The following is a 14,983-nucleotide window of genomic DNA, read 5'->3' as shown; positions in this document are numbered from 1 at the left end:
TCCAATAAATAAGCTGGCAATCTTTTGAAAAACAGACATAAAAGATTTATTTGACCCGAGACTTCTGACCTCGGCGAGCGATGTTCAAAGGTGACACTGTGCCCTCTCGCTTCTTAACATATGCTGACATGAAGCTACGTCGTCTCGGTATAAATCACAGCAGCACTGTCAGCTGCTGGAACCCTCTGTGCAAAAAACAAACAAAAAAAACAAAACTTTGTGGGACGTCGACGACGAGGAGGGGAACTGGCGTTAACGTGCCCCTGCTGATGTTCCTCACATGTTACGTGTTATAAAGCGAGCAGGGGGTGGGGGCGGGGCAGTGGAAGCGGTGCGACGGTGAGGCCATCGCAACAGCCAGGACCAGACCACAGCGAAACTAAACTCTGTACCTACCCTCCTTTGATCCTCCAGTTGCTTCAGTGGCTGGTTGGGATCAAGCTCCTTAAAGGTGAGGTGAGTTAGCAGAAAGCGTAAAAAATATAAGAAATAAGTAAAGGGGGGAAAAAAAGGTTTGGGGGTAGGGGTGGGGGGTTAACCAGAAAAGAAAATAGGGCGTTAATACAGTGCAAATTAGTTACTTTCTCAAACATGCAGGAAATTGAGAGCAGATTCAATCATGCAGTTAAGAGGGAAGTGGTTTGTGTCGGAGAAGATGTGAGGTCGAGTCAAAGTCATGCAAGGCTTCATGCAAGGGAGGACTGAGAAGTCATTACAAAACATCTTCTACCTACATAATTAGCTTTTTAATAGTTGCTTTCTGATATATAAAACTTCCTGTCAAGGCATTTTTTTTCCTTCTGCAGTGTCGACATGCCCACGCAGTCCAGTGTGGGACATTTCAAACTTTCTACTCTGTCGCATGTGGCAAGTCTCTCATTACTTTACAGTCACAGCTGCAGAAGCGCCTAAATTATTTACAGGAGAGAATGACAAGCTGCTGGAAGGGCAGAAACACAAGCCACGAGAAAGAGGCCCAAAAGAAAAAAGAAAAGAAAAAGCCCCGTCTTACATAATGGTGTTGTGAGCTACTGACACATACAGTAAGCACCAATCTGGCATGGAAAATTACCTCACCCGTGATCCCTCTACCTCCCACCACCCCCCTCCCTGATCGCCACTCCACTGAAAGAAGGTCAGGAAACTGGACTTTGCTCAAAAAGCAGAGAGCTGAGAGAAAAGAGGAAGGCGGGAAGAAGGGAAGTGGGAGGTGGTGCACAACAAGAGCCGATATGCAGCATATTATTGACTCTCACAAAGGCAGCAGTGACGGGGGGGGGGGGGGGGGGGGGGATGCATGGGGATGGATGGAGGCTCTCATCTGCTTAGATACAGACGAGTTTAACACCGAGATGGAGTAAGTGTGTAAAACACAACAGGTGATTTTCTCATATTCAGCGGCCAATATGCGCCTTGAACACACCTCAGCGGGGACTTCCGGCTCGGGTGGAGGTGCCAGCTGATTGGAAATAAAAGGATGGTGTTAGTTTAGATTAGAAGATGTCAAATTAGTTGTGCTGACTTCTGCCTCCAATGACGAACACTCTGCCTAGAAGCCTTTCTCTACGTGGCTGTATCACTCATAGGATCTTTCACATGCAAGAGCGGACATCATCAATGACTTAAAGCAGAGGAAAAACATGTGGCGATTATGTTTTTGTTTTTCAAGGAAGAAGAAGAAAAAAAAGTTCTCATGTGATTAGTTCTAATGGAATGAGCCTTATAAGACAGCATGTATAATAAGCAGCATTAAGTTGCAGCAAGAATGCAAAAGCTGTGTGTGCAAAAAAATTAAAAAAAAAACATAGGGTGGAATATGCTTTCGTCTCACCACAAACTGATGGTTACAGTGCAACACGGCAGAGTATTCTATAGCTTGCATATAAGCTCCTGCTGTATTGCTGCCGATCTCTGACAACCATGTTACCGTAAGTTTGTCTTTACGGAAGGAAAAAAAAAAAAATATCACATTTGATGACGAGACTATTCTGAAACACAACTTCTCATGTCGCTTTAACACAGTTTTAATAAAGTTTAACAAAAATCTCAAAACCAAAAATATAGGTTAACAAATAAATTAAGTAAAAGAACCAAACTAAAAAAAACAATTAGCATTTAATGCTAAAAGTCTATGTTACAGGCACAAATGATTAGTTAAAAATAAAATAGAAAGACTTAAATAAGCATATAATTTTCGATTGTATGTGTAGTTCAGAGGTAATAACAGCAGAAAAAGTCACTTTAGTTGGATGTGTTACTATATAATAAAAGCAAAAACAAAAAAATAAATGAAACAGACTAAAAGAAACACAGATTTTTCTTTTTAATGTAAAATAAGAGAACTCAAGCAGAAAATAATTTTAGGTTGTATAATGAGAGCAACTGAAAAAAATGAAGATAAGTAAAGTAAACTAAACTTTACATTTAACTTTAAAGTTGCATGAGAAGCTCCAAAGAAGAAAGAATTAAAAATAAATATTTACAGTGAGGTAATAAATACTTTCTTGGCACATTAAAATAAAATTCAATGCCTATAAAACACAAGGCAGTTGCAAGGAAGCAAACAACACGTTTCAATTACAAACACTATAGAACGAAATGTATGTGCACGCACTGCAGAGGGGGCAGCAATGGCGAGAAACTAAACAACAACCTAACATGGGCATACGTCTTCCCCTGTGACCCAGTCACATTGCTTTATGGTGATTAATAGTGGAAGTGGACAGGAATTTCCCCACACCGAACCCTCCATAACGTCAACACACTGATTTCCACTCCAACAGCTTGTAAATCACTTCAGATTGTAGCTTTAGTTCTATTTAGTGGAATTACGATAACCACTATGATTTGACCTTATTTTGCCACGCTAAAGTATCGTCAGCAGCTTATCAGTGATTCTAATTCCACAAGTGTTCCCGGGAACTGTGATCAAAATGTCTGCGGGGGAAGTGGCAGACAAATACACATAATCTGATTCAGAGCATTTGTAGATACAGTGACAGAAAAGATCATACTTGTTCAGCGACCGGGAAAGGCTGTTTCATCTAATTTGAGGGCTGCACGGAACTAAAAGAGCCTCTCTGTTTAAAGTAACTAAAGGAAGAGGTTTTTTCCCCCGAAAGAGAAAACAGACATAAATAATCCAAGAAGACGGAGCATGAGAGGTGCTTCACCTGGTTTCACAGGGAAGCAATCAAGGAAAGTGTACATGATTAAAGAAAACAAGAGTTTGGTAATAAGGCCAAAGGGATGGATTAGTATAATAATCCATCCTTTACAGCAGGCAGACCTGAAATCATTAACAGGTGCTCTGGTGGCCGACAGGCCCATTCACCACTCCGAGCAAACGCTTAATTTTCCCATGTGCCCCTCTGTCTCCCCCGCATTGTCTGCATCGAAGTGCACTGCTGATAGCGTCTCCTGGAAGACGTGCCTGTCGCACTTTTATTGCCAATTACCACTGAAGGTCACACATCAGTGGAGAGTTTAAAATTCCAGAAAAACAGAGGGGTAAAAAAAAAAGAAGAAGTTGGCTCTTATGTAACGGCTGCCGGAGAGCTGGCCGAGGCCCAAGAATCGTGCAGCGTGGAGCTGAGAAAACTGGGACAGATCTGCGTCTGGCTGAGAAACAACTGCAGCTCCCCCTGTTGATGGAAAGACACACAGCAGCCTCTGGGCTTCCAGAGCTCACCAGCGTCAGCAGGCGGGAGGATAAACGAGGACAAGAGGAGGCTATCTGAGGCAGTTTGGCAGAAAACATGCAGGGGAGTGGCGACTGGTGATGTGATTGGAGGAGCTTGGAGCGAAGCGGCAGTAGTAAAGTGGCAAATGTCAGTCTGGTGCAAATGCCTCAATGTTTTTTATTGCTATTAGTGTGGGGTTTCCCCCCCCCAACTGTATTTTAACATGTTCAATATATAGTGACTTTGGTTGTCCTGGAAAGCACCGATTATTAATAATAATAATAATACATTTTATTTAAGGGGAATCGGAGTCACGTCTGTGAAAGGATTGTTGTGGGGAAAATGCACAACACAAATTGAGGAAATAGATTACTAGAAACTTGACACCAAACATAGCGATTGGTCCCATTACTGAAGTGAGGGATGGGCCGATGCTGCCCACTGGAGAGCCTGAAAACACACTGAATCACACTAAGACAAGTGCACTAGCACTGCACAGCAATAGTCCCTCTTATACCTCATCGTCTGCTAACCTGGCTTCCCCACCAATGGGAGAGACAACGTCTCCATCTCACCCAAAAGAATGAAAAACAAATGTTCGGGCCCGACAGAGTCTGACAGGCAGGTTTCTATTTCTGGAAGAGTGAGATGATGGGTGAAAAGTCATTCAGCTTTACCCTGCTCTCTGGTCACCCTCTGAATATGTAAAATCTCATCTGTGAACAGGGCGTGAGGCAGAGATAAATATCACAGAGCCTGTCAGACACTAGTGAAAGTAACAGCTGCAGCCATTCCTGGAGATCTTTAGGCGGGAGAGTGTCTGAGGGGGTCGGGGAGCAGCAGGCTCAACGCTTGGGTTACATAATAGATATAATGGTAGTTTATGTCACTGGTGGCAAAAGGGAAGTCAGGGTTTTGGCCTCCTTGTCTTCTTGTCGTCTGAATATCAACACACATGCTGCCAGCCGTCAGTCAGGGCACCGCATGCTGTAGTTAAAGCTAGAGAGCGCATGAATGAGTGACATGGAGCATGTGCTGTTGAGGAGTTGGGGGGAAGTGTGTGTGTGCATTCTGAAGATACTGGGAGGAGCTGATGAAACACAAAGCTGCTCTGTGAGAACAGCCCTGTTTTTGTGGAAGCCGGGGATTTCCATCGCTTCAGTACGAGACGACATGCACAAACAGGGAGGGAGGGAAGGAGGGCGCACAAGACAGAGACATAACAGAGAAACTCAGACCGCATGCTGCTTCCTGGCAACTCTGGAAAGACCCTTTCCAACTCTTTCTCCACTTCCCCACCTAACATCACCGTCCACTTCTCTCGCGCTCGCCACAGTATTGTTTAAGTGGCTCTCGTACCACTGGCCTGCTTTCCTCTGCTCGGCGTCAACAATCCTGCCAGCGCAAAATCTCCCGCTCCGAAGTCTACTCTGCTTTGATGAAATTCACAACTTCAGCTACCAACCTGGAAGTAAACACACGTGGTGCTGAAGTCTCACTCAAATCCACTTGTTTATAAATGAACTTAATTTCTACTTTTGGTGCAAATTACCTTGTTATAATCCACAAAACTGAGAGGGGATGTGAAGTGAAAAAGCTCCAAAAAAAACCCCCAATGCTAGATCAAGTAGGAGCCTTCACTATTTCTTTCTTTTTTCTTTTTTAATCAAACCACAACTTAAAATGCTGACCATTTCAGTGGTCTAACCCACAAGGTGAGACCAAATTTAGTTGCTATAAAGGTTCAGTTTATTGCACATTTATACATAATGAAAGTGAAAGGTATAGAAGGGCGGCTTCTGGCCGCTCCTGTTTGGGGTCGACTCAGCACATCATGTGATCCACAGGTTTGGAATGGCACGCTTTTTACACCAGATGAGCTTACTGACAAAACCCGAGCTTTTCGGGGTTAAGAGATTTGCTCAGGGACCCACAACGCTGACCTGTGAGATTTTAAAATCGGGTGGTAACGGTTAGAGCAGTCAAACACATTTCAGTTAGTTCAGGAGCCACGTTCTGCCTAGTTTCATCTTGAGTGGGCTGGACCAGGTAAAATAGTGCCGTAATAACCTTTAAACTTAAAATATAAAGTTTCTTTTTTGTTGTGGCGCATAGTATACATGATGAAAATGTCTGTATTTTATTTTTTAAACCAAAAAATTACTATGGAAAATTACAGTGAAATTTGTAGTATCTGCTCGGTGGTTTGGTGGCCAGATTGGACAACCCTGTGTTCCAGGGATAAATAAACTGAATAAATTGCTATTGAGAAGTTTTATTCAGACAATAGATCATGATGGAAGCAAAAAACAAAACAAACAAACACCTGATTCACATCATGTCACAGTTTATAGTCATAATTTAGATTTATTTAATAATCAATAAAGCTTGTGTATAATTCAAGGATTAGAAGCAAAATCCCAAAGAAATTGTTTTGCTTGCAAGAACAGAAATATACACAGAATAGGTCACCGTTAAGTATTTACATCATTATGGTTTTAACATCAACATTTTAACATAAAAAATTAAATCTCTATTGAAATTGTAACAAACCAGACAGTCTAGTAACCAGTGGAAAAGAGTTCTACATAACTGTCTTGTTTCAAATTGTTAAATTTGATCCTTTGGGGAGATCAGTTATCTGATACAGTTCAACTAATCCACGTGCAGCAGAAAAGGACAAAACCCATTGTGACTGCAGAGGAGGACGTAATCTCTTACATTACGACCCGGTGGCGACGAGGAGAATCGGCACACGTGCCTTCAGTTTCATTGAGAGTATCTAAATGGTTTAAATCAGATACAATCAAGCCGTTGCCTAACTGCCCTTTGTTGATCCAATGATGAACACAGTGTGAGATCTTAAACGTGTTAAAAATGCCCATTATTTTAAAAACCCTCCAGCAGCAGTGAAAAGGTCAGTGGCTAACTTGTGAAATCTAGATAGATGCGTGAATGTTGCAGGAGTGAAGAAAGCCGGAACAGCTCAAGACAAAAGCACGACAGCATTAATATACAAAAACAGGGGGATTTAAAAATAGACTAGAGAATGTGATCCTTATCTAAAGCGTCTACCAGTAGACATGGGAGTTATAAGGAACATGTTTTCTAAATAAAATGCATCAGACCAACACAAAAGGCGTCGACACAAAAGGTCATTTCCTTTCATATTTGAGTCATCACACATTTCAGACGTGCTTTCTTTATAGTATCACCGAGAACCTCTGAGTCACGATCACAAACAGAAAGAAGAAACCTGTTCTGTCCACTTCTTTAAAGGCCACAAGTCATGACCGTACGTAGTCCAATCTCGTGTGTTGCGACTCTTGTGTGAGAGTATTTCCCCCCCCCCCTCGCTATATATACGCTCACACCTGCTCCTGCAACGGTGGCCAAGGGCTTATGAGAGAAAATACCCTGTCTGACCACCATCCATCATTGGTGGCTGCACAGCATGTAAACTGAGGTACCAGAAAATTAGGAACAGCAGGTTTTTATAGTGGGATCACCACTGGGATAACACCAGATAGTGACATTATGTTCTTTGCTTTAGTACATATGATGAACTACTTTTGGAACATGAAATCACTGGATCTATCTGCCACGCTATAGATCTACACGCGCCTTGCTCCTCAACTTGGATGAAGTATTTAATGACAGAGGTAGGCCACACGTTCCTCTCAGTATTTACTATACCCTGGCATTGTCAAGTTTTATTCAGAAGCTTGTGCGTTGAATTCATTTATGAACTCAAGAGTGAAACAGACGGATGATTTAGTTTTACTTTTGCCGTCAAAACCAATGACAGTTCAGTCTAAAAGGTAAATTTTCAATGAATGAACAAAGATGACGACACAGGAGAAAACCGAGAAAAAGGTTTTAAAGGTCACGTGAAGTGACAAATCTGCAGAGAACAGAATGTTAAAATTAGATTGAGGAAGATTAAGTGGTCCAATTCTTTCAAGTGACGAGCACACTGAGCTTCTCATGATTTTGCCGTGTTTTTCTCTTGAAACTAGTTTCTCAATAGTTGTCGGCATCTGAAAACTCAGCAAGTTAGAAGTGGATTATTTCCAGGAGAGTAAGAGATCTGAGGGTGAGCAGATACACCGGCCTGTGCAGTGATCACGTCAGATCATGAGTAACCTGTTTTACATTTCTCTTTCCACCCCCTGCAGTCACGTCAGATCTGCCACTACTGCCAACTGTAAATTTCTTTGTGTGCTTAAAGTTTATTTGTATATTTTTCAGGTTGCATTTGTTTTAGGAACTGCACTTTAATTTAACTCGGTTTGTAGCTGAAATGCCTCTACTCTGTTTACACACAAAGGTTGCTTATTCTATAATACTGAACAACAATTTTATATGTATTCTAAATTAGCCAAGAGGTAAATAATAAAATCCTATGTATGTTTCAAACTTATACAGAGCCAAATCCAATGTGTTATGTTAATTTAAATAGGATAAATGCTAATTAAATCATTTAACGTGTGGTAAAGTGCAATAATGAGATATGTTACAAAATGCAATCCAAAGGAGGAACACCTCACTAAAAAGCTTCAAGCATGAGTGTATGATATTTTGATTTATATGCTTTTAAATTACACTGCAGATGTCAGGTAATTCAATTCTCTGGCGATCAATAGACCCAGCCTCCTCAGGCATTGTGCCGACTGTTTTTATACTTTTTTTAAAGTATAAAAACATTTTTTTTAGACAATTTCTACTCATCAAACTCTAGTGTAAAGTGGAAATATGCTGTACGCCTCCATCCCACAGGGTGTACTCCATAAACTGCAAGCATAGAGCACTACGCGAGCAGGACATGTCAGCAGTACGTTACATGTTTGCTTGATGATCAGTAGCGCCCCTAGCAGGCTCACAGCGGGGAGGGAATGAGCTCAGCTGCCGACACACGTCACAGATGGAATTGTGATGCTAGAAGAGTCTACTTGGAGCACAAGCATGGCTACGCCGTTAGTGGGAGACAAATCAAATGGACATCACAGTAGTAAGTAAAATGATCAACCTCAGCCACATCCATCTCATCATCAAAGGCAATCAGCTGCAAGAGAAGAAGTGTAGGGGGCAGAGAGTTAGTAGAGCTAGATTAGTGAGTCCAAGCTGTGCAAATATGAAGACGGTCACAGACACGCAGCGTGTAAAGTTAGTGGAAATTGTGGTGTTAGAGCTCAAAAACAGATCAATGTGAATTCATCTGTCAGGTGGCATTGACATTGAAAACAAATATTAGGGCTGAAGGCCACGATCCATGACTGACTTCACACCTTTAAAACACACAATATTGTTCAGTGGTATACCTGCACAGACCAGGAAAACTACTATTGCACAACTGGACATGAGCTCCAGCAGTGGTGTGACTCATTACTAAAAATGTGTGGCTAGTGAACTCTGAGCTACAGAAAACTGCATTCAATCTAATGTTAACCTGGCAGTGGCGGCCGGCCGGGCAATAGAGGGCGACAGGACACTGCTCCCTCCTAGTGTTTTTGATTATTTTAAAAGTTAAAAAAAATTAAATAAAATTAACAATAAAAATTTATTTCAAGTAAATTGTTTGTTTAAATTCCCAACATATTATATAAAAAAAGTATGAACCATATAGCTCTGCTGAGCGGCCGGGGCAACAGGAAAATGGCCCAGTCAGTACAACAGCCAGCCAGAGATTTGCAGAGCAACATATCCAATCAGCATCGTGGATTCTGATGCCTTAAAGGCAATAAAAACATCCTCCCCAGGCAAATGTGTGGGTGAGAGAGCGGGATATGTCACTATGTAATCTGCTCTTCATTTTCTCAGTTGTTCGCTCAAATGTTGAAATTGTCAAACCTGTTGCAGAAAGTATTTTTCTTGATCTGCCATTTGAAAAACACAGTTCATGGTTGTATTTCTGATCACATTAGTGCATCGATTGCAGTACTCATTTCTCCTGTGGAACAACTGAGGTAAACCACTTCCACATCTTTTGGGATTTTCCCCTTCTGTGGCTCCATTTTGGAGAAGTGTCCATGGTGTCCTGACAGCAGCTTTTAATTTTAAAATCTGCTTTAACTTTAAAATCATGCTGTTTATTGAGAGCACTGGTAGCAGCAAGCGAAAAAGATCTCACCAGAAAATGTCTGAAAAGAGACACACTTCCTATAAATGCCTGGATGTTGTTTGCAGTATATACATTATGGAAAGAATCACATTTAAACTGAGACGTAAACTTGAGATTTTTTTCTGAAATTCGGTCAAAACGGCACAGCTATATTTTAACAGTGAGGCCTATGTGGGAGGGGCATATCTTCAAACTTTATCACAAAGGAGAGAACTGATATATAGTCACATGAGCACATTGACGTGTGTGAGCAGAATGCTACTTGAGATGGATCTTCCCCTTGCTGTGTGTTCTATAACTGTTTGTATTTGTGTTTTCTCAAAAACAACAATACAAATTACATTCAAACGTGTGTTTGTGCAATATGCCAGTTCTGTTTTGTATAAGAATGCCTCAAGTCATTAATATTGGCAATAAATAATAATTACCATTTCATAGAGGCACTGGCATCCAGCTGTTTATGTTCACTTGACCTTAAACGGTTGGATACTAGTGCTCCAGGTGTTTCTGACAATTACTGTCGTCACTAGTGAGGTCAGGCGTACCTGGATTAATCAGGTTGTCCAGTTAGGAAATAAAGGAGCTGTGCATAAAACTCATAAAGCACAGCGACACCGAGAATGTTTCTCACCAACCGCCACTGATTACCAACAGTCACAAACTCTGCGAGGCAACTTTAAACTGACATTTTATCAAAAGTGAAATTCATTTGAGAAAATCCATCTCTTGTTTGAAAACAGATTTGATGCCGTCCATTATAAGTGTGTAGAAGAGATCACTAGTAGCTCATGAGTGACATGTAAAGGACTGATTCTGTGTTAGACCATGCGCATTGTTAATGTTAATAATGTTAATACTGTTAATAATGCATCCCCCTCATAGTGTACATGACAAGTGTTTGCAATGAGGGAATTTCTTGCAGGACAATTTAAAAATCAAAATCTCAATCAAAGTAAATCAAACGCATCCACAAAGTGTTCTGACTGCTGCAATTTCGGATAAAGCAGTCGATCAATACATGTGTATAAAGTCCTTGAGTGTGGAATAGAGGCTCCCAAAGAAACCAATTAGCCCGCAAAGTCTTGTGACTTTTTCCATTTTTTTCTATTTATTTTTTATTAATGCGGTCGGTTTTGTGGGGAATAGAATGTCACAGACATATTTTTATTCACTTCCCTAATTCATGCGTGGGTGAATCTCTGTCATAACTACAAACAGATGAGGAGAAACAGGAACTCGCAAGGGGTCATACCTTCTCCCCATAGCCTCGGTCTTTTGTCATCATTTCCCTCAGTGTCTGCAGCACTTTGATGCAGAGGCGCTCCTCGTTCTCCTCCAGTAACTGCTTAGTGTGCTTGATCAGTCTATTCAAAAGGGCAAAAGGAGGAGGAGAGAGAAAAACAGAATTAGACTCGCTTCCCCAAACTGAACAGAGTTTTACAAACTCATTTTCATCACACAGTGCTTCTTCTTTGAGTCCAAGACCAACAGATTGGGAAGGCAGAAGCCTGAAAGCAGATCCAAGGGTCTTTCAGATCGAAACTGAAACAACAACGCAAGTTTGTTCAGCAGTAAACAGGCGAAAACTACTGCAGCAACCATAGATCTTCTATGAACAGAGAAGTGTAAATAGTACAGTTATTTCCCAAATCTGGTGAAGGGATGAAACTAGATTTTTAAAGAAACTGCTTGAGTCCACAGTGGGAAGATTTCAATTGAGAAGTTAGTTCAAGTAATTAAAAAAATAAAATAAAAATAAAATTGAAAAGTAATCCCTGCAGAACTTCTTTGTTCTGCCAGATTCTCTGAAATCTATTCTGAGATGAAATCCAGCACAAGGTAATGTTAAACCTTACGAGCAGATGTGTGTGTGGCATCCATATATCCAAGACCGTTGACATAAATCTTAAAACAAAGACATATTTTAATGTTACATACACATTGGGTTCAGGTTCCAGTTAAAGTTGTTCCGTTTAAACCGTGACTCTTCTGAATGAGTGACTGAATAACAAGTACGTATGTGCAGGGACAGGGAGAATATGCAAACTCCTGGCAGAACATCCCACACGATGGCAAGTTCAAACCAGTTGTGTTTGAGATCAAACAAGGTCTTCTGACAGTATGGATGAGCTAAATGTGTGGAGATTGACTTTCTTACGGGGGTAAAACGTTTTTCCACAGACAAATGGTGGCGGTTGTCCAGTTGGTTCTACACGTTTGTAATAATTGACTTACGACTGGTGTGTGTGTGTGTGTGTGACGTTTTCTTATTCAAGTGGCTTCATCAGTTCCAGTTGTTCCCATGACTAGACTGTCTGACTAAGGGTCCGTTTACACGACGCCTTCAGGTGAAAACGGATCGTTTCTGCGTTTTTGTTCCAGAAAAGCTTTGCCTTTACACGGCAATGTTTTGAAGTCCGTTTACACAGAAACGGCAGAAACCATGAAAACAATATACTGCAGCTCGCAATGCCAGGCCACGAGTCGGCGCGGTCACCACACATACAGAGCAATACCCTATAAACATTAGGAATAGTGAATACACGGACATTCATATGGACAGGCGACCTGCAAACACGAGTGACTCTCAGAGAAGTTGCGTTCTCAAAAAGTTCCACCTTCGGAGCAGTTTTCTAAAAGTTGCGCGGCTCCGGGCATCGTCGTCGTGTAAAAGGGCATCCAAAATACATCAAAAGTTTTGCGTTTTCACTTGAAAATATTGTGGTGTAAACGGGCCCTAAATGTTGAGGAGGCGTTAAAATCCTGTATTTAAACCATTTGAATGTGCCATCTAAGGTTTCGTATGTTAAGGACCTATGAGGCCCAGGTGCAGAATCACTCTAATATGTTCTAACGACTTGCATTATCTTTGTAGGAGCTCAGGTATTTCAACTATTTGGGTGTGTTACCCAAAAGTTCCTAAAGTTGATGACCCTCGGGGGGCCCAGAGTGTGACTCATTAGCGCTCCATTGTGTTCCAACAACTTTCATTGTGGTCACTGGAGACACATGAGGTCACACGGGAGGTCACAAGAGGTCAACTGTGAATGACCATGATGCTTTGAAGTCTGATTTAAGAATTTGTTTGGCAGGAAAAGAAAAGATGTTGTAAATTGGGCAGAGATGGTGGCATTAACCTCCACTGCTGTTAGAAGGTTTTCCACCTTCACATAGTCGGGATGAGATGTTCATTGGAAATATGGCCAAGTTTATCAGATAAACCCGACACAGAGATTCACGTCAAAAGAGACCGTATAAAATAGCCGCTGGAATTACCTCATTCAAGAAACCTAAATCCAAACACATTGTGGCGTTTTCGACCAATTCTTAAACAAGGAGTGTCCCAACTGTTTTCACAAAGGGCCACAAAAACACACCCAGGAAGGGACAATGTAATGGAGTTCAATGTTCTGCACTCAACCGCCATCTTGTGCTGCTTTGGTTCTGCCATTTTGGGTGCCAGCAGCAGAAGACAGTGTTATAACTGAGAAGAACAATAGAGTTAAGTGCAGGTTTCATCTGTGGGTCATATTCCATTATAACTTAAATGTTGCCTTAGGCCACAATAAACAATGGACCATAGCTGTAATTTGGACAGCTTTGTCTTGAAGAGTAATTCCAGTATGCCACAATGATCAAAAGAATGCAATAGAATATACAAACATATGGCCCCGTTGGCCGAAACCGGCCAGCAAGAGGCTCCAGTCTGGCCGCCGAATTACCGAGCAAATGGTAAACATTTCAAAGAAAACTGATTTTTATTAACACGTTTCTTAAGAGTAGTCGACGACAACACTGAGACTCGAGCTGACATATTGGTGATGCGGCTTTGAGAGAACGCTCCCTCGTTTTGGTTTCACGGAAAATATGGACATTTTCATTAAGTGTACTCTGCGCCACGACAAAGAAAAACTTTAAAGTTTAAATTTAAAGGTTATCATAGCTCTATTTTACCTGTCCGGCCCACTCAAGAAATTTGCCTGCATGTGGCCCCTGAAGTATGTGTTTGACAGCCCTGAGATAATACAGTAATATAATTGATTCTCAGTCCCCATACTCTGTACACAGAGAGACAACATGGCAGGACACTCACTTTGATATAAATCCTCCACTTTCACATTTCTTGCGGGCGTCTGTGTTTTCGGGGAAGAGCAGCTCGGGGCGATGCAGAACATCTACCAGCACCGAGAGCTCGGCTTGGACCAGTGGTCTCAAACGGTCCTCCAGCGCAGACACGATGTCCTACAGAGCACAATGACAAAGGCAGAGGTCAGGCCACAACTCTGGTCTCTGAAAAATAAAAGCATGACTTCATCAGCTTACCGTCAATAAACTGGAAAAAAAATATTTAAAAATATTTTATAGGATGTTCAATCACTTAATGACATCAATTATAGTGTTTATTTCTCCTGAAGTTTCTAATTCAACTATGGAGCAACCAACTTCACACACTGACATCTTTTCTACATAACTTGTGGTGCCATGCATGCAAAACAAATCAAACCATGAACCAAACACCGGTAATATACAAAGAAAGGCAAGTTTTTCTTTTTTAATACAAATGAGGCATTTTTTAGTGAAAAGCACCATCGTAACATTGCAATAGCAAAAACATACGTTTTTAATTCAGATAAGCAAGGCAGTAAAGTTACATTACTGCCGATCCGGTAGTTATGAATATCTTCATATCATTGTTAAACACATATCGGAAACAGTAAGGATCTGATCAAGTAAATTTGACACTAGACAAATACAATTCGGAATACAAGTAAATGTGTATAATGAGATCGCTGATTAAGGAACAATTAAAGGGAAAGAAAATCACACCTGCACAACAGAACTCACACTGGGAATGACGTCAGACAATTACAGTTAAGACCACAACTGTGAAATTAAATTAGGCTCGTCTCTTAAATGTTTCTTTCCTGTGTCAGCAGACACAGCGTTTGAGCCGAACCAGACAAGTCGGTGACCTTCCAGACTTCCAGTGAACACTGAATCATGCATTACAACAGAAAAGGGAGTGACAGCTTGGCCTATTACTGAAAACCCAGTTTTTTTTGACTAGTGTGATGATGAAATCATTCTTACTGTGTTTTATTTCCCACAGCGTGATGTCGCACTGGGCATATTAACAATGGTGAACAACACTGAACTGTTACAACCTGTTTAACACAGG

The 14,983-nt window shown here is 41.2% G+C and overlaps 1 protein-coding gene across 1 annotated transcript in view; it reads right to left on the bottom strand.

The window, feature by feature from the left end:
- The window catches only part of itpr1b (inositol 1,4,5-trisphosphate receptor, type 1b), a gene marked incomplete at its 5' end in the record, with an annotated part of 108,091 nt that overhangs the window by 49,095 nt on the left and 44,013 nt on the right, over positions 1-14,983 (bottom strand). Inside the window, 4 exons of the mRNA XM_080461820.1 lie at positions 397-444; positions 8,713-8,748; positions 11,057-11,168; positions 13,898-14,046. Coding sequence (XP_080317946.1) covers positions 397-444; positions 8,713-8,748; positions 11,057-11,168; positions 13,898-14,046 — 345 coding nt within the window. The remainder of the gene's footprint in view (positions 1-396; positions 445-8,712; positions 8,749-11,056; positions 11,169-13,897; positions 14,047-14,983) is intronic.

The sequence above is a fragment of the Lipophrys pholis genome (genome assembly GCF_963383615.2).
Source record: "Lipophrys pholis genome assembly, chromosome: 4".
NCBI classification, from domain to species: Eukaryota; Metazoa; Chordata; class Actinopteri; order Blenniiformes; family Blenniidae; genus Lipophrys; species Lipophrys pholis.
Note: the sequence above shows the minus strand (reverse complement) of the source record. Positions and strands in the feature narration are given on the sequence as shown.